Here is an 18,720-nt window from a genome sequence, read left to right as displayed (position 1 = left end):
TTGAGAATGTCCAGGTGACCAGTGCGTGTTGCTACTAGGTCTACTGCAGACTGCAGTATGCTTCAAGGCTTCAACAAACGCGCGGGAACGGAACGCCACACGATTTGTCAGCTATCGGCAAATACCGGTGTAAAATTGAGCTGTTTGTGATTTTTCTGTTGTACGGTGACTCTCGCATCCTCCGCCAGTTGATTTAACTTGGTCTGTTCGTTGTAATCTTTAGACTCCATCACGCACTTTTGATTCCCTTCAGGTGAGTTTCACATTAAAATTCAGTGGTTTTATTAACAAAAATGTTTCAGCATCATTCCCTCATAATGACCAGCTCTTCCGCTACTTCATCTCCTTCTCAGATTCATCAGAACGTCGTTCCTTCTGAAGTCGGATGGCAATTTGTTCCTCAGTATTACACTTTTGTTAACAAGCAGCCCAATCGTTTGCATTGCTTTTACACAAAAACCTCGACCTTCATTCATGGTACAGAGGGAGAGGATGTCAAGGCATGCTTTGGTCAACAGGTACGCAATAATCTAGTCATATATCATTTTTCAAAATCTCACAAGTCTCATAGGAAATCCATAACAAGATTACCTCTCTTGGCTTTGACGATTGCAAGGTCTACATCCACTCAGTTGACGCCCAGTCTAGTGCCAATGGCGGTATCATCATTCAAGTCATCGGTGAAATGTCAAATCATGGCGACCCTTGGCGCAAGTTCGTGCAGACCTTCTTCCTTGCAGAGCAGCCCAACGGTTATTTTGTCCTCAACGACATCTTTCGCTTCCTGAAGGAGGAGACCGTTGAAGATGACGCAAGCGAACCCGAGGCTTCCTCTACCGCACCTTCTGAACCTGCACCTGAATCTGTTCGCGAGCCAACTCCCCCGCCCCCTGCTCCTGAACCTGAAGTCGAAGAGCCAACCACAATGGTCCCTGAGCCCATTTCCCCGCCACCTGAGCCGGAAGTTGCCCCAGTTGAGGTCAATGGCATCCATCATGAGCCTGAGATCCAACCGGAGCCTACTCCTGAGCCCTCCATTCCCGAAACTGAGCCTGAGCCTGAACCTACCGCTTTGGTTGCGCCGCCACAAGCCCCTGCACCTCCCCCGCTTGTTGCGCCGCCACCAGTGCCTGCACCTCCCACTCTGGCCACCCCGCCGCCAGCTCCCGAACAATCACCTGCTCCTCAGCCACCACCCCCTGCACAAAAACCTGCAGCACCAAAAACATGGGCCAGCCTCGCTGCCACCGACTCTAAGCGCTGGGGCGCACAGGTAGCTACTGAGTCGAAAGGCTTGTCTGAGGTCCCTGCTTCTGCTGCATCCCCAGCACCCCCGCCACCACCGGCTAGCGGTGCCCCTTCTCCTGCTCCACGGAGAGAGCACTCGCACTCGCACCAACACCACTCACAATCGCTTATCGCTGCGGCAAATGCACTCACGACCCCACAGTGCTTCGTCAAGGTATGTCTTCTTCCTCTAGCCGTTCATACCGATGACTCACTATGTCCTAGGGTGTCACTGAGGTCGTGTCGCAACAGCAACTGATAACCCTTCTGGCTCGCTTTGGTACCGTCAAGGACGTCGAGATTGTGCGCAGTAAAGCTTGTGCCTTCCTCGAGTTCAACAACCTTGATGCTGCCAAGAAAGCAATCATTGCCTCGCTTCCTGCCAACTCTGGTGGCGAAGGCGGACTGCGCTTCGATAGCCCTGAGGGCAGCGTCCGAATCATCGTGGAGACCAGGAAGGAGCGTGGCGAGCGGCCCATTAGTCGGCCACGAGGTGGTGCGCCTAATGGCGAGTCCAGGGGTTCATTCCGGTCCCGGGGTGGACCTCGGGGACGTGGCGGGCCTCCACCCCCCAAGCAGTAAGAGCGCATGCACATGGTGGTTTGGAGGAGGAGTGAGGGTGAGGGGTGCTCATCTGCGTGGTATACTTGTTGTCCTAAGCTTATTTCATTTGCTTTTGTCCATGTAGACGTGCGTGATGGACGTGATATAATGCGAAAATCACCCTCGTACTCGTTTGTTTTGCTTGCTGTCGTGTTTTGGTAGTGATTCGGTTAATGATTTCAGGGGTTTTCATTGCGTGTCTTAGCTAGTGGCTCCTCCCTCCTACATATGTTAACTATGTAGTACTTGATCATGTCATGCACACAGACGCGTCTGCTCCCTAGTTCTTCCGAGCGTACTCCAAGGATTTCAAAATTCTTGTTTGGTCGAGTTTGACAATATCCGCCACTTGAGCACATCGTCAATGGCATCGGCAGAGCCAACGCACGAAACAGTCATCGACGCCGAGCCCACAAATGAAGAACACCAGAAAGACCAAGACGCCTCAGACGCCCAAGCTCAAATAATTGCATCCCTTCGTTCGCAAGTCACTGATCTCTTCTCGCAAGTCACCCAGCTCAACGGCAAGCTCGTCAAGTCCTACGACCGCGTCTCCGACCTAGAAGATCAGCTGCACGACTCTGAGAGCTCTCTGCGCAATGCCAGTGTCGCCGTTTCATCGCTCGAGCTCGAGCGCACCCACCATCTCGCTGCACTCAATACAGGACTGCTCGTCGAGAAAGAACATGTCACTGCAGAACTTAATAGACTTATGGAACGTGCGACTGAAGAAGCTGCGCAGCGTGGACAGGCAGAGACAGCCAGGAGTGATATTGAGAAGGAACTCGATGATCTCAGTGCGTCACTGTTTCACCAGGCGAACACGATGGTCGCAGAAGCACGATTGGGGCGGGCCCAGAGCGAACGCAAGGTGCGCGAGGCGGAGGAAGCACTAAATGGAGCTGAGGAGGCTGTCAAAGTCATGCAGACTCAGATGCAGAGATTGCAGGCTGACAAAGAGAGTGCTGAGCGTCAGGCGGAGGAGGCGCGACTTAGCATGGGCAAGGGCAAGTGGGTCGATCGGGACGCGCAGTTGGTTCATCAACATCCGGTAGATGTCCGGAAAATGCGCTTAGTGACCATCCATGTCCCCTATGCCGAGTTCATCGCATTTGTTACGCACCTTCGGGGACTGAGGGCCTCCCAGGTTACTTCACCTGTTATCTCCACGCTTCAGGGTCTACCCTTCCTCGCGCGGTTGATCACAGAGGATTCGTAAGTGACTCGCGCGTTTTGTTCTCCGATACATCTGTTCATCATGGTCCAGAGAACCGACCGTCCGGCTAGACCTAGCTCCCTCATTAAACTGGCTCTCCCGGCGGTCCGTTTTATCAGCGATCCACACAGGAACGCTCATTATTGAGCCGGTGCCGTTCTCGTCGCTTGTACAGGAGCTGCACCCGCACTCCCAAACGAACACATCTGTTTCGATTTCATGTGCGCTTTGCGGGACTGCAATCGTGCGTGCCCAGTCGCACGAAACACCCCCAAGCCACCCACTCGCGACCCTCGCGCGCAGCCGCAACAACATCCGCCTCACGAATGGTAACCTTTGGTTCAAGAATCCGCTCTCCAGTTCCTCATCAAGCCATGTGGGACTTGACGCAGACATTGAACAACCTGAGCAAGTGTACGTATTCCGTGTGGCACCTGCCGTCCCTGCCCCAGCTGTCGCGCCTGTCTCTTTGCCACTGCACACCTCTTCACCTTCCACCTCCACGCCTCCCATCTCCAGGCCACCAGCGCACCCCACGGGAGCATCCCGCACGGGCTCTACCCAAACACAACAGCCTTATCCATTATGCACATCCAACTACTGTCTTCTACGCCTCCGAAGTACTTGTTCCCTTTGGGCTTTTGTCCGCACATGTGTCGTCGAACGTATATGGGAGGAGGAACCTATCATACCCGATAAGAAGCCCACTATTTCGGATGTAAATGGGGCAGAGGATACCCAAGAATCGAATAAGAATCATTCTCCTGCTGCGAATGCACCTGCCATTCCCGCGGGGGAGAAGCCACCTGTGCCTCCTCGTCGCCGGCGACTTTGGGAGATGGCGAGTGCGCTTGGGGAGAGGTGGACCGAAAACGCGAAGGACAAGGATAAGGGGGAGGAAAGGGTCAAGGAGAAAGACAAAGACAGAGAAAAGGAAACGGAAAAAGACAAGGGAAAAGGAAAGGACAAAGACAAGGAACTTGCAAGAAAACTTCCGCCACCACCTCCAGCACGCCCTTCTGTTGCCCATCCACATGCCCAGGTACCCCCTCCGCTGCCCAAAAGGAGTGAAGGGCGTGGTCATTCCATAGACACTCCCGCCGCTATTTCAAACGATGCCGACAAAAATGCCGGTTCTGAAGCTGAAACATCCAATTCTCAAGAATCGTTCACCACCCCCGTTGATGAAATGTCCTTTGCTCGTCCGTTTTCCGTGGATCTGTCTTCCCCACAAACACTGCCCCAGGCCCAAACTTTGCAGCTAGATCGCCCGCCCTCCCCACACACCATCCCCCTTCCCGAGACACCCACGTCACCTGCGTTCCGTGCCACATCGCCCCCTCCGCGCCCACGTTCTCGTGTGGCCTCTCCAGCTCCCTTGCCTTCACGCGTCTCTTCGCCGATACCACATCGCCCTGGTACACCCATTGCCCCGAGTCGATCGAGAACCGGCTCCCCAGCACCACCGCGCACGAGCTCTCCTTTCTCGCCCTCCAGGGCCGCTTCACCTGCACCGAATGGTGCTCCGCCTGTCCCAAGACGAGCTCCTGCACGAAGGGCAGTTCCTGTACCTCCCACTGCTGCACAGACCGAGACAAAAGAAGGAATTCCGATGCCCTCGGCTGAAGTTGGCAAAGATGAGAACCTAGCGAAAGCTGAGGCGCCTGCTTCTGTGAAGGAAGAAGAAGTAAAACCGTCTCCTGTCCCTGAACAGAAAGCTGTGGCGGGTGAGGATGCTGTAGAGCTGTCCATGATCAAACATGAAATTGCTGAACCCCCCATACCCTTGCCTGACACGAGTCTGAATGGAGATTTATCTCCCCCAAAGCGGGTGTCCATGGATGTTCCTCTCCACACCGCTGCCGAGTTGCAGCCTGTCGTCGACCGATCCTCTGAAGCTGGCCAAATCAGGCGTCTGTCTGAGGATTCCACCACACGCGAGAAATCTATCGACACCAGTAGTACGAAGCGCTCTTCTACTACCGATGAGGAAGGCTATGCTGGTGACGCGACTTGGGAGGATCGTACGTGGAAAGAGATCGTACGTTTGAAGGAAGACATGTTCTGGGCGCGCGTTGGGGGCGTGCGGTAGAATCGCGTGTAATTGCCGTTGCTCATCTATTTCACGGTAGGATAGATTTTTGTATACCCATACGTGCATAGTTGTCGTTGACTAGCTTGGACTATATTTCATTATGACCGCACTCCTCCCCATGCACTTGGTATCTTCGACGATTCTTCGTCCTTCATGATCTACCAGTTAATTAAAGGGACTATTTCGGCAGGGAACACAGACGAAGAATGCAATAGCCCCTCGACGATTGTGAACGTGTGATATTTACAGGTTGAGACTGTGACCACGAGCTCAGCCTATTCGATGCAATCACCTCAAAACCTAGGTGACCTTGAAACCATCAAGAGATACCGTGTGCCATCGCATCCGCAGCAGGCATGGTTATTAAGACAGCGTCCGCAGCATGCACAATATATAAACGTCAGGGTCTAAATCATTTTGGCGAGAGAAGCCTAGCCCACCGGGGCCATGAGCCCTATACGAAGTCTGGTCGGACCGACAACGAGCATGAGCACGACATGGCTGCTATCGCTATAGCAAAGGCCAAGTTTCATATCGTAAGTAGTTGACAACGAACTGGTTGTCTTGGTGGCAATCAGTTTGGACACACTTTTCCAGGAACTTATTGTTTCTCATTTTGCACAAATCAGTGGTATTTCCTATTATTCAATACCAAACTTGGACGCCTTCTACACAACGCAAAGATTATACTTCGTGCCTTGCTTATAGTTCTCTTGTTCCCCACTCCTTCTTGTCCTCCACGTTCCCTCCTCCTTCCACATACCTCTCTAGATGCCTGAAAACCCTCAGCAGGCCTCAGCTGTGGCTGCAGCTCCCTCCAAGTCAAAAGCTGCATCCCAAGCTCCTCCCGCACCGAGGAAAGTAAGATTCAACGTCGGTATGTTCAGATCCTCGCTCTTTATATGTCTGATTTGACGAAATATGTCTGTCAATAGGTACCCAGTATCAAGTCCTCGATGTCGTAGGAGAGGGCGCATATGGTATCGTCTGTTCAGCTGTTCACCGGCCCAGTGGCCGCAAGGTTGCCATCAAGAAGATCGCACCTTTCGATCACTCTATGTTCTGCTTACGGACACTGCGAGAACTAAAGCTCCTCAAATTTCTCAGTGAAGCTGGCGTAAGCGAGAATGTGAGCGCTCCTGCCATTCGTCATACATACGTGCTCACTGAGAACTTCGAAGATCATTTCAATTTTGGACATCATCAAGCCTCCTTCTCTAGACGCTTTCAAGGAAGTGTACCGTGCGTACGAAATACGTTATTGAACCCACATGTCATTCAAACTTTCACACAGTGATTCAGGAGCTGATGGAAACAGACATGCATCGCGTTATCCGAACGCAAGACCTATCTGATGACCACGCTCAATATTTCATTTATCAGACCCTGCGCGCACTCAAGGCTTTACATTCTGCTGATGTCATCCACCGTGATCTCAAACCCTCAAATCTCCTTCTTAATGCAAACTGTGATCTCAAGGTCTGCGACTTTGGGCTGGCACGATCAGTAAAGACCGCCGAACCATCAGGCACGGAGACCGGTTTCATGACCGAATATGTCGCTACACGGTGGTACCGAGCCCCTGAGATCATGCTGACGTTCAAGCAATATACCAAAGCTATTGACGTCTGGTCTGTGGGGTGCATATTGGCTGAGATGCTCTCTGGAAAGCCTCTGTTCCCTGGTAGAGATTACCACCACCAGCTCACTTTAATCTTGGATGTTCTCGGCACACCAACGCTGGACGAGTTTTATGCCATTACCACACGCAGATCACGAGATTATATTAGAGCTCTTCCTTTCCGCAAACGCCGGCCATTTGCGCAAATCTTCCCCAATGCCAATCCTTTGGCTGTAGACTTCCTGACGAAGACTCTCGTAAGTCACGATCTTATCTATTCGTGTGGTAGCTCAAACATCTTTTCCTAGACTTTTGATCCCAAGAAACGCATAACAGTCGAAGAGGCTCTGGCTCACCCATACCTTGAGGCATATGTATGTGCATCTCTTGATCATGTAGCGCACGAGCTTACATGTTGATTCAGCATGATCCCGATGACGAACCTGTTGCACCACCGCTCGATCCGGAGTTCTTCGAATTTGACCGTGAGTACTCGGCTTTAATAAGTGCGCACGTGTGTTCATCGTATTGTCTCAGTGCACAAGGACGATATCAGCCGTGAACAGCTCAAAGAGCTCCTTTACGAAGAGATCATGTCTTTTTGTCCCGCCCCAATCACCTAAACAAACAATTCCCAACACTTGTCCATACGCCTGAGGATTCATGTACTGAGTGTCAAATGAATCTTAATAGGGGATAGAAAATGTACGAATGTTCTTTGGTGCTTTCTTACTGGTAGTACCGCTTTGCCGTGGACAGTACTCATTCAACAATTTTTTTTGTGTATCTCTTCACAAACAGCAGTTCACAACACGGATCTTGTAATTATTCACCCACGTTTTTGTCGCCGCGTCACCCATATTCAATCTATGCAATTGTTTTTTTGCCCTATTAGCGCCTACATACAATGGTCATTATAAGCCAATCATAAGCCTCGCAAGTATGCCAAATTACGGGATATCATAGCTCGAGAACGACGCGAATCAAAGTATGAATGAAAAGTTTCGATGGCAAGAGCAGATCTGAGACAAGAGCATGAGGAGCTCGTGGCCATGGGTGTGATGGCAACCAAGCAACAACTCGACGGAACTTGTTGGATCTGTAAATAGATTATAATTTACACCCTTGTATTTCGGTACCTAGCACGATTAAAAAAGATAAAATGTAAAGGCAATACCAGGGCTCGAACCTGGGTTTCGAGAACTCAGAGTTAATCAGAATCTCGAGTGATAACCACTACACTATATCGCCTTGGATGTTAGTCGTAACTGAATCAATAAGGCAGACTACACATTGGCGTTCCCCACAACGTTTAACGTTGATGTTGAACGATCCACCGAGAATCCCCCCAAAGACGACCCGGAAGCACCCTCCGCGCATCGTGGTGGTGGGTCATTTGCCAACGAGCAGCTTTTCGAATCTACTATTGCGCCATCGATTCCCTACCACTCAATTGAGTTTCATCGACCCCGGGCCAGCATAGATGCACATGTCCAGACTGACCCGGGTAGCTCTCAAGCTAGGCTCAATGAAGAATATGTCCGCGGGACTCGGAACAGGTAGGACTCCGAAAGAGCAATGGAGCAGATTAGTTAGTTGTCCGTGCGCCCATGCCTCCCCGACACAGGTCGCCATGTGGGGATGGTACCAAGATGGTTCTCTGATGCGGGCAAGCTGCTGGGGGGAAGTTAAAGTTATTTGCGTGAGATTTCATCTGGTCAGCTGTCATGTATCATACCAGCGCTAACTAGCTAGCTGATTTTAAAATTCAGCCTCAATATTGATTACCCACAGAAGCCGCAGCCGCTGGCAGTCCGCGGTGTCCACCTGACTTATTTGATTTGTGCCTCTTGTGCTCCTGCGAGCGCTCGGACAGCATCTTTTATATCGAAAGCGAAGTAGCTTACGTTCCTTCGCTACGAGAGCTCTTCTTCCAGTCCACCATGTCGGACGAAGAAAAACGTACATCTTCCGAGGAAAAGGAAATCAAGTCTACAAGTGACGCTGGCGGTAATAAGGCCATCGCCACATCTGAGGAAGAGAAGAAGCTCGTGCGCAAACTTGATCGCAGGATTCTGCCCATAACATGCTTACTCTATCTTTTTGCTTGTGGGTCAAATTTTACCACAAGAACCGGCTAACGTATTCAAGTACTGACGGTGAAATCAGATCTTGATCGCACGAATCTTGGAAATGCGCGCCTTCAGGGACTCGCACAGGAGAACCTTGGTGGTGATCCTACTGGTAAACTGTTCGATTGGGTCAACTCGGCATTTTTCTTTTCGTATGTGAGTGATGTGATCATAGTTCATCGTCCTACTTTTGATCTATTGCCTCCCAGATTATCTGCCAAGTACCTGCAACGATAACCTCAAAGTTGTTTCCACCATCCTATTGGATGGCAGGTGCGGCTGTTGGGTGGGGTATATGTTCCACGTTGATGGTGGGTCATACTGTCACTCCTCTTCATGTGTACCCTTCGTTTTCGATTGAAGTGATTTCTTGGCTATCGGGAAATCTGAATCAAGTTCTGGTTCATGGAGGCGGCCGGGTGTCAGCCGTAAAATGCAGGTCAAGGCTTGACGCGTGTGATCATAGAATTCATATTCGACCTGTCTTATTCGTAGATCGATTAGACTTTTGCGGGCTACCTTAAGCTACCCATCACAGGGGTATTTCGCCTGCTCATCCACTTCTAAAGTTCTCAATTATTTTGCAACCTCCTTGTCTCTTCTCATTAGCAATGCTCAAACCCAAACCATTCTCATTATGCATGTTACTTCTTCTGCAGGCAACGACATTCAACTTTGGAAGTCTCATAGCGGCTCGCATTGGGCTTGGCGTCTTTGAAGCTGGTTTTGGCCCCGCAATTCCACTTTATTTTTGTAAGTTATACATCACGCAATAGACCTGTGGAGGAACATAACTTCTAACACAACCATCTAAGCGTTCTTCTACACTCGCTCTGAAATGGGCTTGCGCATGGCATACTGGTTTGGCTTTGCGGCAGTCGCGGGTGCGTTCGGTGGGGTCATCGCGTTCGGTGTGCAGCAAGTGGGATATGGACCGTATGTCGCTGGCATCGGGGGAGAGTGGGACTGGAAAGTCCTGTTCCTTATTGAGGTTAGCCCCAGTTTTTCGTGTTTGGTGAAGGGGCGGCGAGTGGCGTTCAAAATCTGGATGCGCTCGCTGGCCGAGTGCTGCAGTGTTCTCTATTCTTGGATCATGTTGTGTCTCATTTTCGGCCGATGTCTCCCTGGATTTTGGGAGGTGCTGGAGGATCGGTATGCTATGCCGTTTCTCCGGGCCACACCGCGCAATGCTTGGATGTACGAGCCTTTCTCGCACTGCACTTTCCCCTTAGAGGCAGGCATGCGAGTGGTACTATTTACTGATTTCCCGGAATGCCATGAAACACCCATCAGTGGTAATTTTCAGCCTCAGGCATGATTTAGATGTGCTTTTGTCCTTGTAGACACACTGAGGAAGTCACTAACAATTTCGTTGTTCTCAGGGAATCCCAGCTCTTCTTCTGGGGGTTCTGACTTTCTTCGCGCTCCCTGACCGGCCGGAGAGCACGAGGTACTTGAATGAGAGAGAAAGAGAACTTGCAATGGAACGCATGAACAGGGGCACGACTGCGGATGTTGGCGCTGTGATCAATAAAGGCGAGCCATTTCCCTATCTTCGCACTACGCAGTGTGAACTCATCGACCTGTCCTACTCCAGAACACATCATCGTAGCTCTCTTCGATTGGCGTATATACACTGGCGGAATGATCTACTTTGGTGTGAACTGTGCATTGGCAAGCATTTCGGCATTTTTGCCTACGATCATCAAGACTTTTGGGTACAGTGCGTGTTACTTTGTTGTCTGATCAACGTTTTCCTTGTTGATATTATGGTATTTCTCTCCAGCCAACGCGCTCGCCCAGTTACTCACGGTACCGCCATATGCAGTGGCTGCTGTCGTCCTCTGTATAACGTCCTACACATCCGATCGCATGCAGAACCGTGGCCTAGCGGTTGCAGGTGCCTGCGCTACCGGTGCGATTGGTAAGCTGCAGCTAGCCTTGTGATCTTCACAGTACCCCTCATGTATCATTTCAGGCTACCTCCTTTTGATCACAGTCCCCAACAACGTTCACGTGCGATACTTCGCCGTGTTTTGCATCACGAGCGGGACATACACTGCCATTGGTGTGATTATCGCATGGTGTACGCTATCGCTGGACGCTTGTCCCAAACCAAACTAACACTTCAACAGACGCCCACAATCTCGGCTCTGAGACTAAAAAAGCGACGGGCATTCCGATGTTCATGGCAATTGGGCAATGCGGGAGCATCCTTGGCTCGCACATATACCCTACGACGGACAGCCCGAGGTACATGTACGTCCTACCCTCTCCTCTCACCCTGTGTCTGTGTTACGCTCGGCGTCACAACTGCACGTGTTTATTGTTTTTTTGCGCAGCCGCGGCTTCGCTATATCATGTGGCCTCGAGGCGTTTGCCACTGTTTGCGCGCTAGTGTTGTGGGTGTCATACACGTACGATAACGCGAAACGCGATCGCGAGTATGGACGTCCGGACCCAGGTGCCAATGTGGATACAAGTGAATTGGCGGATAAGGTGAATATCGTCTGCCTCCGAATGGAAATTTGTTGACGCCTTCCACAGGCGCCTATGTTCAGGTACATAGCTTAGTGAGGGACGTACGAATTTGCGAAGCTCGAGACGGTAACCAATGCGTATTTGTACTACGTGTGTCTGCATTTCTCTCTGCCCGAAGATCGACTCTCAAAGCAACACATTGTCCACGTCCCGCATTTTCTATGATACTCGTGCGGTCAATGCACAAGGTATAGCTGACTGAAAGAAATATGACAAGGTGCTTTCGCTTCGTCGTTTGGCGGTGTTTGGAGATACATGCAAAGAACGAGGGAAAGGTCACGCGCACAAGTTGCGCAAGACGCCTCCGCTGTAGACGTGTGCCTATAAGTGCGTTCCATCATTTCCTTACTTCAGATGGAATTTTCGAACTGAACGCGGGATCTTCTGTTGTCTGCGTTTGAGTGGGCATAAAGTTTATCCAAGCGCCAATCGGAGCTCTTCATTATAGTGCCAGTTCGCCTGATCTGTCTGTCACTGATCAGACTTGATCCAGATAGCTTCAGTGATCATGACATGTCCATGCCGTTTGATCAAAGGATTTGACACCGAGACGTGTTTCAACTAGGACCTGAGCAAACAGTCGCGGGCGAAGGCATTCATGGCTCGAACCTCCGTGAAGCGATTGGTTAGAGGTTTGTAGAGTGCTTTGACGACTACGACCAGCTGAATGATATCATGGAGAATCTCACAGCACCTTGTGCATGATATATTTTCTTGACGATTCAGTGAGTGGAGCGTTGTGAACGCCAGCATCATGATTGTAGGCATATCTACTTGCTGGTACCCAGATCGACACTTCTATTTGTATGATAGTATCCATCTGCATCCGGTCATCTTTTCTTTTCTGCAGTGCATCGAGAGCCAAAGTGATCGATTCCAACTTCAATAGGAACCAATGACGTTCAACAATTCACAGGGTAAACGCTGCATCATTGCAAGCCGGTAAGATCCTGTGGCGCTACATACGAACTCGTGTGACACCCAACGCCGGAAGTAAGATCTTGTAAGTGGTCGGGCCAGGTCAAACTTCGGTCTTCTTTCCCGGGTACTCGTCATTCCATGTCTCCTAGATGTTGTATTTAGCTAAGGAATGTTAAATCTGGACGACTATGACGTAGAACCACGCACACTCCCCAAAATCACGGAATTGAATGAGTTCGAGGTTGAAGTCCTCATGCAAATGCAGTTATACAGTAGAAAATATATTATATATTATATACAGTTGGAGCGCGCACATGGCGTCGACACCATATTGGAAATCACTCCGTCCTTACAATATGTAGATATTAGATTATGATAGTAAAGAGAACAAGAAAAATGATATAATGCAGCAGAGAAAGACATCGTAGAGTAGATAGAGATAGAGGATATACAGAGAAAGAGAGCAAGGAAAATACGAGTAGACTGACAGAGAGAAGAGAGAGAGAGAGAGAGAGAGAGAGAGAGAGAGAGAGAAAGAAAGAAATGGTGTCCGATACAACACAGAGAAAGTGAGATAGAAAAAAGAAAAGATGCAACACAGGAACAAGGAGAAAAATGAGAGGGGTATACAGCTAACAGCAAAGCCATGGGTGATGGATGGGGGTGTATCGGTGTGGGGGGAGACAGGCGCTCAAGTATGCGGGATACCAAGAGACGCCGCACAAACACGTAATCAAGCCTTACTCCGGCCAAGGGCTGTGAAACGTTCGAATCAAGATCGCTTGCAAAGGAAAGTACAAAAACACGTACACTTGAAGGGAGGGACCGGCAGAGCGTCATCGTCGAGGAAGGACATCGAGTCCAACGAGGGCATCTTCCCGCACAAGTCGTCCAGCGACGAAAGCTGCGCGGCAGCATCTATGCTTCGTGCCTTATTCCGGGCAAGACCTGTGGGGGGAAATATCAGAAACAAAGCACCTCCTGAAAAGTGCAAAAACACATACACTTGAAGGGAGGGACCGGCAGAGCGTCATCGTCGAGGAAGGACATCGAGTCCAACGAGGGCATCTTCCCGTACAAGTCGTCCAGCGACGAAAGCTGCGCGGCAGCATCCAAAGCTTCCATGGATGACGACGGGCAAAGAGGTTGGCCTGCAACGTCGTAGCACTCATCAAGCCAGGACATCGAGTCCAAGGAAGGCAACGGACCACGCAGATCGCCCAGCGAGTGACACTGCACAGCAGCGTCCAAAGCCTTCAAGGATGACGACGACGACAGAGGTTGACCGGCAACGGTGTCCAATGTGGCATCGAGCCAGGACATCGAGTCCAAGGAAGGCAACGGACCACGCAGATCGCCCAGCGAGTGGAGTTGCACAGCAACATCCAGAGCTTCCAAAGACGACGACGACGACAGGGGTTGACCGGCAACGGTGTCCAATGTGGCATCGAGCCAGGACATCGAGTCCAAGGAAGGCAACGGACCACGCAGATCGCCCAGCGAGTGGAGTTGCACAGCAATATCCAGAGCTTCCAAAGACGACGACGACGACAGGGGTTGACTAGCAACGCCATGTAATGCGTCGTCGGGCTGGGACAACGAGTCCGGGGCACGCGATGTGGTGGCGGGAGTGACTGGAGACGAGGACGGAAGCAACACCTGGTTGTTACCTAAGGAGCGGATGGATGAGCACGAAACAAGCGGGGTAAGAAGATGAGCACTGACCGAGTTCCTTCGCCTTACCCTTGTTGACGTTGCTGCTCTTCCTGAGAGGTTTAGGTGCGTTCGTATTGACCTTGACGGTACTGCCGCTCTTCTTGACAGGAACTCTAGACTCCTGCACCTTGGCCCTGGTGGCACTGCCACTCTTCTTGAGAGTCGCGGACTCTCGGGGGGCACGATTATCACGGGATAAGTCTATGGTCGACTTGCCTTTAGAATCGTCAATTGTAATAACAAGAACTCCTTACCTGTGGATGCAGGAGTCTTCAAGAGAACTGCTTTAGGCGCGGATGATACCTTCGCAACAGGTATCGCAATCTTCGAGCTCGGCAGGACCCTAGACACCGAAGACTTGACAGTGACCGGACGTCTCACGGAATCAACTGTCATAGGGGTCTTCGGGGTGGTAGACTTCTTGGGTACTCCAGCTGCCTTTGAGACGACTGATGCAGATGGCTCTGCAAGAGTATTTGTCAATTAAACGCAGCTGACGAAAGGGAAGACGTACGGATGTAAATTGATTCACGTTCAATGGACCGAAGCAATCTAGCAGGGATTGGTATGGGAAGATGTTGAGAGTCTAGAAGAACTCGCTCCGGAAGGGGGTTAGCATCGACAAACGTAGCACTTCGTACGGGTTTGGAGTCACAAACAACGTCTTGAGGTGAAGCGGACAATTTGGCTTTAGATAACTCGAATTCCAGAGCTGAGATCCTCGTGTGGTATATGGAAAGTGTCCTCGGGATATCATTGCGAAGGTCGGCAACGTCTTTCTCCGTCCGTAGCTGGTCCTTCACTTGACAGGTAAGCTGGCTGTGCAGGCGTTCGTGGAAGGCATCGAGCTCCTTGCGAAGGCCAGCGACGTCGCGCTCCGTTCTTTGTTGATCCTTAATTTGATAGGCAAGTTGATCGTAGAGACGCCCGTGGAAAACATCAAGCTCCTTGTCGTCCTGTGAGACACGAGAATTTAGCTTGTCGAGATTCTTCTTGATATCTTTCGAGAGTTCGCGTTCCTCGTGGAGTTGTTTGCAAAGGTCGTCGATTTGGCGTTGCTGATTGGCGACGAGGCTGTTGAGTTCCCTAGCATCATGGACTAGGATCTGTTCGTGGCAACGAGTCTGCTCTTTGACTGAATCGATATCTTGCTTGACGAGCTCCATTGTGGCACCGAGATTCGTCATTTCGAAGTCAGTGGTCTGCTCAAGAGTCATGAATGAGGCGGAGAGAACATCGACAACATCGGAGATTCGTAGGAACTGATGTGCGAGGAAACCGATTTGACCAACGAGTATGATGAAAAGCTCGACAACACTACACGAGAATGAAGGTGAGGAGGTGTGTGACGTAGGATCCTCTTGATTCGTCGCTGACGTAGCGTCGTCTGTGCTGGATGAATCCTCGAGGAGGGCGTAGGGCGTATTGGAAACAGGAGAAGAGTGCGTGAAAGCCGATAGGCTGCATGTTGCTGGACGGACCATACCAGAATGAGTAACGGATCGTGCGTCTTGGATAGGGGCAAGCACGAAGACGAAAGGAACGATCTTCGTGTAGTCGATCATTCTGACGATGATGGCGTGAGGTGAGAGTGCGAGGTGATGGTGCGACGTCGAAAAGCTGAGAGCGAGGATGGAGTGCAACACGGAAGATGAATTGAAGTTGGATGTGCTGGCCTACGCTGCTTTTATACCTCGAGGAGTGTCACTTGTTTCATATCGCAAAGGAATACCAGCCTAAGAATGTGAGTCAGAGACCTTCGAAAGCGGACTGAACCTGAGACAGATTATTGGACTCATCCAGCAGTCCGATACCGAAAACCTGTTTCATACTGCAGTCTGAGAGCAGCTTGTCGTGGTGAGTCTGCGACATTGCAAGACAGTGACGGAGTGTCCGGCAGGGTTCTAGAATTGAACCGTTGGTCTGCTTTGGAACGGAAATTCGTTACGGAATCGTGGACGTATCTAGCTTGTCAGTCAGTCTAGCATCGCTGGGATAGTATCTGGTATGACTGCATTGTCGTGGTGAGTCTGCGACATTGCAAGACAGTGACGGAGTGTCCGGCAGGGTTCTAGAATTGGACCGTTGGTCTGCTTTGGAGCGGAAATTCGTTACCGAATCGTGGACGTATCTAGCTTGTCAGTCAGTCTAGCATCACTGGGATAGTATCTGGTATGACTGCAGATGAATATAAAACCCTCTGGACTTCACTTGAAGTCGGGACGTAGTAGTCACCCACTAGTAGGTACTCGTGTTCAAATTAGCCTTGTAATGCAAATTCCCAAACAACAAACCCAAACCTAAATTTGACTACTGCCTAAAAATCGAGTAGCATCAGTAGTTGCTACAAGGGTGATCATATAGATTTTCAAGTAGCTTGACCGTTGCAGAGAATATCAACAGTACTAGTATGTACTTGTCCGACTCATGTCCATCATAGGCTATACTAATCGCCCTAATGAGCTGACTAAGTGCACCCTCCAGGCGTGTGGGAGGTTCTTTCCAAACTCGTAAGCATCCATTAAGAATTCACTCCTCCGACGCTCCCAAGTCAATTATCAACCAAGCTCTAGTCAAGTCATGGCCGATGCAGGTGCGTTTTCTTTCACTGTGCGCTTCACTGAGGTCCTGCTCACCGCATGGAACAATAGGATTCTTCAAAGGCACTTCTGCAGACCAGGACCGTCGCTTCTCTGACAAAGAGTTGAAGTTGTTGAAGTCAATGAAATTTCCACCAGAGTTCGACAAAAAGGTGCGTCACCCAAGTCTGGTCCAGTCAGTGTAATAATACTTATCCCATTCCTCAGGTGGACCTCAAAAAAGTAAATCTCAATGTTATACGCCCATGGATCGCCAAAAAAGTCACAGAACTCGTCGGCTTTGAAGATGAAGTGGTCGTTGAGTATGCCATGGGTCTCCTCGACGACCCAAATCACACCGTAAACTTTTTTTTACGCGTCCAGACTTATTCGTGTTCATTATATCTTCCTTAGTCTCCAGACCCAAAGAAAATGCAAATCAACCTCACAGGTTTCCTCACGGCGTCGACACCCTCGTTCATGAACTCTCTCTGGTCTCTATTGTTGGAGGCTCAGGAGCATCCCGCAGGCGTGCCACAGACATTTGTGGAAGAGAAGAAAGAGGAAATGCGCAAAGCTCGCGAGGGCGACGTGCGCGCCATAGGTGAGAGAGACAGGAGGGTTCGTCTCGACGAGATAAGAGACCAGGAAAGAGGTGAACGTGCAGGCCGCGGACGTGGAAGGGGCCGGGGCAGGGGGAGAGGTGGATTTGAAGGTGGTGGCCGAGGCAGAGATAATGGCTGGGGTGGACGCGGTGGCGGTGTAAGTCACTCATTGCTACTCTTGAAATCCTCTAAGACATATACGATATAGCGTCCTGGTCGCAGAATATCTCGCAGTCCACCGCCTCATCGCAGGCGCTCCCTGTCACCGAGCTCTCCGTTTGACGCAAGGAGTTCGCGATCCCCACCTCCTTCCCTCAGACGTTCGCGCTCTCCCAGGCGTTCCAGATCACGCAGTCCTGTGTACCGTCGAAGCTCCCCTCCGCCCCGTAGATCTCGGACGCGCTCACCTCCCCCTCGTCGCCGACGTTCCTTGACTCCTTCTCCACGCCGCCGCCGACGTTCGCCATCGGTCGACTCTCGGTCCTTGTCGCCCCCGCCACCCAGGAGACGCAGACGGTCTCCCAGTTACTCGCGCTCACCACCACGGAGATTCGGACGAGAAAGAAATAGCAGAAGTCCCCCTCCTCAGCGTCGTAAGCTATCGCGTTCGCCCTCTCCCGCTTCGAGTCATTCGCGGTCTGCGCCGAGATATGCCCGTCGCAGGAGTCCGAGTCCTCGTAGGCGAGGCACCGTCTCTCGCTCGCCTGTGAGACGACGGAACACTCGCGATGAAGCTGGTGATGGAGGAAAGGGAAAGCGTCCTGCGAGGCGTAGTCCTTCATCCTCTCGTATGGATGTTGATAGGCAAAGAAATAATGACGAGTCCCTTCCGCAAAATGCCAAAGGTGAGCTGAAGATTAAGGGTCAAGCGAGGCGAAATAAGTGGGATATTGCAGACAGGGATGATGTATGATTTGCCTTCTTGATTACTTGTGCTTAGCCAACGTTGATGATGACTTTCAGGAAGGAGAAGGTCTAAATCATGCAGATCTAGAAAAGCGAGAGAAAGAACTGAAGGAGCGAGCGTTGAGAAATAAGGTTGTCAGGACCCGTAAAGGGAGCAGTGGTGCTGGCGGTTCAGGCTAGAAGAACCCGTCCGCTATCACGACACAGCTCTTTGCGGGCAAGTATCGTGTCGTATTTTTTTCTTTCTGCTGTGTTTGACTTTCGATGTACTCAATTCCTTATGCATTTAGTGCTTTGCGTTCATTGTGCATCCCAACTTGTCCGTATTCTCCGTTAAAATATATCTTGCTGCCAGTGTCAAGTCCGCCCTTTTTCCCTTAAGCTTTGCTGTGTATCACCTCTAACTTTCGTGCTTTTGAGTGCAGCGCGTGTTGGATTCCTCCGCCAGCTTGTCGTAGTCGGTTGCCCTCGCATTTCGCAGTGGCTTGACTGCGCGCA

The 18,720-nt window shown here is 50.8% G+C and overlaps 6 protein-coding genes and 1 non-coding gene across 7 annotated transcripts; 5 read left to right on the top strand and 2 right to left on the bottom strand.

The window, feature by feature from the left end:
- Positions 1 to 164: 164 nt before the first annotated feature.
- Positions 165 to 2,232, top strand: DEU56DRAFT_792972 (uncharacterized protein). Its single transcript, XM_041352732.1, has 4 exons — positions 165 to 253; positions 303 to 518; positions 572 to 1,462; positions 1,513 to 2,232. Exons 2-4 carry the CDS (start codon positions 318 to 320, stop codon positions 1,867 to 1,869), a joined length of 1,449 nt encoding a protein of 482 aa, XP_041210329.1. The 5' UTR covers positions 165 to 253; positions 303 to 317; the 3' UTR covers positions 1,870 to 2,232.
- On the top strand, positions 2,233 to 5,646 carry DEU56DRAFT_792968 (proline-rich protein). Its single transcript, XM_041352731.1, has 3 exons — positions 2,233 to 3,105; positions 3,158 to 5,349; positions 5,402 to 5,646. The coding sequence occupies exons 1-2, from the start codon at positions 2,255 to 2,257 to the stop codon at positions 5,196 to 5,198; spliced, it is 2,892 nt and encodes a 963-aa protein (XP_041210328.1). The 5' UTR covers positions 2,233 to 2,254; the 3' UTR covers positions 5,199 to 5,349; positions 5,402 to 5,646.
- Positions 5,628 to 7,760, top strand: DEU56DRAFT_792964 (kinase-like domain-containing protein). Its single transcript, XM_041352730.1, has 7 exons — positions 5,628 to 6,078; positions 6,137 to 6,330; positions 6,383 to 6,443; positions 6,496 to 7,079; positions 7,131 to 7,196; positions 7,247 to 7,307; positions 7,360 to 7,760. The coding sequence occupies exons 1-7, from the start codon at positions 5,973 to 5,975 to the stop codon at positions 7,443 to 7,445; spliced, it is 1,158 nt and encodes a 385-aa protein (XP_041210327.1). The 5' UTR covers positions 5,628 to 5,972; the 3' UTR covers positions 7,446 to 7,760.
- A 230-nt stretch (positions 7,761 to 7,990) lies between these two features.
- On the bottom strand, positions 7,991 to 8,073 carry DEU56DRAFT_t53. The gene has a single exon. It is a non-coding gene; the product is annotated as a tRNA-Gln (tRNA).
- A 692-nt stretch (positions 8,074 to 8,765) lies between these two features.
- On the top strand, positions 8,766 to 11,808 carry DEU56DRAFT_754596 (major facilitator superfamily domain-containing protein; the record flags this gene model as incomplete). The annotated part of the gene is made up of 13 exons (XM_041349834.1): positions 8,766 to 8,931; positions 8,992 to 9,110; positions 9,164 to 9,265; positions 9,614 to 9,707; positions 9,770 to 10,106; positions 10,298 to 10,310; positions 10,337 to 10,611; positions 10,634 to 10,677; positions 10,741 to 10,878; positions 10,954 to 11,040; positions 11,090 to 11,213; positions 11,297 to 11,453; positions 11,713 to 11,808. The coding sequence occupies 13 exons, from the start codon at positions 8,766 to 8,768 to the stop codon at positions 11,806 to 11,808; spliced, it is 1,752 nt and encodes a 583-aa protein (XP_041210326.1).
- A 2,171-nt stretch (positions 11,809 to 13,979) lies between these two features.
- DEU56DRAFT_253348 (uncharacterized protein) lies at positions 13,980 to 16,064 on the bottom strand. The gene is made up of 3 exons (XM_041345306.1): positions 14,647 to 16,064; positions 14,387 to 14,596; positions 13,980 to 14,333 (listed from the first exon to the last, which is right to left on the bottom strand). The coding sequence occupies exons 1-3, from the start codon at positions 15,695 to 15,697 to the stop codon at positions 14,083 to 14,085; spliced, it is 1,512 nt and encodes a 503-aa protein (XP_041210325.1). The 5' UTR covers positions 15,698 to 16,064; the 3' UTR covers positions 13,980 to 14,082.
- Positions 16,065 to 16,694: 630 nt separating this feature from the next.
- DEU56DRAFT_253247 (PWI domain-containing protein) lies at positions 16,695 to 17,577 on the top strand. The gene is made up of 3 exons (XM_041345305.1): positions 16,695 to 16,884; positions 16,940 to 17,071; positions 17,126 to 17,577. The coding sequence occupies exons 1-3, from the start codon at positions 16,720 to 16,722 to the stop codon at positions 17,522 to 17,524; spliced, it is 696 nt and encodes a 231-aa protein (XP_041210324.1). The 5' UTR covers positions 16,695 to 16,719; the 3' UTR covers positions 17,525 to 17,577.
- The last annotated feature ends 1,143 nt before the right edge of the window (positions 17,578 to 18,720 follow it).

Source organism: Suillus clintonianus (genome assembly GCF_016758775.1).
Source record: "Suillus clintonianus strain FC179 chromosome Unknown DEU56scaffold_22, whole genome shotgun sequence".
In the NCBI taxonomy this organism is placed as follows: domain Eukaryota; kingdom Fungi; phylum Basidiomycota; class Agaricomycetes; order Boletales; family Suillaceae; genus Suillus; species Suillus clintonianus.
The sequence above is the reverse complement of the archived record's forward strand: the minus strand, read 5'-3'. Positions and strand labels throughout refer to the sequence as shown.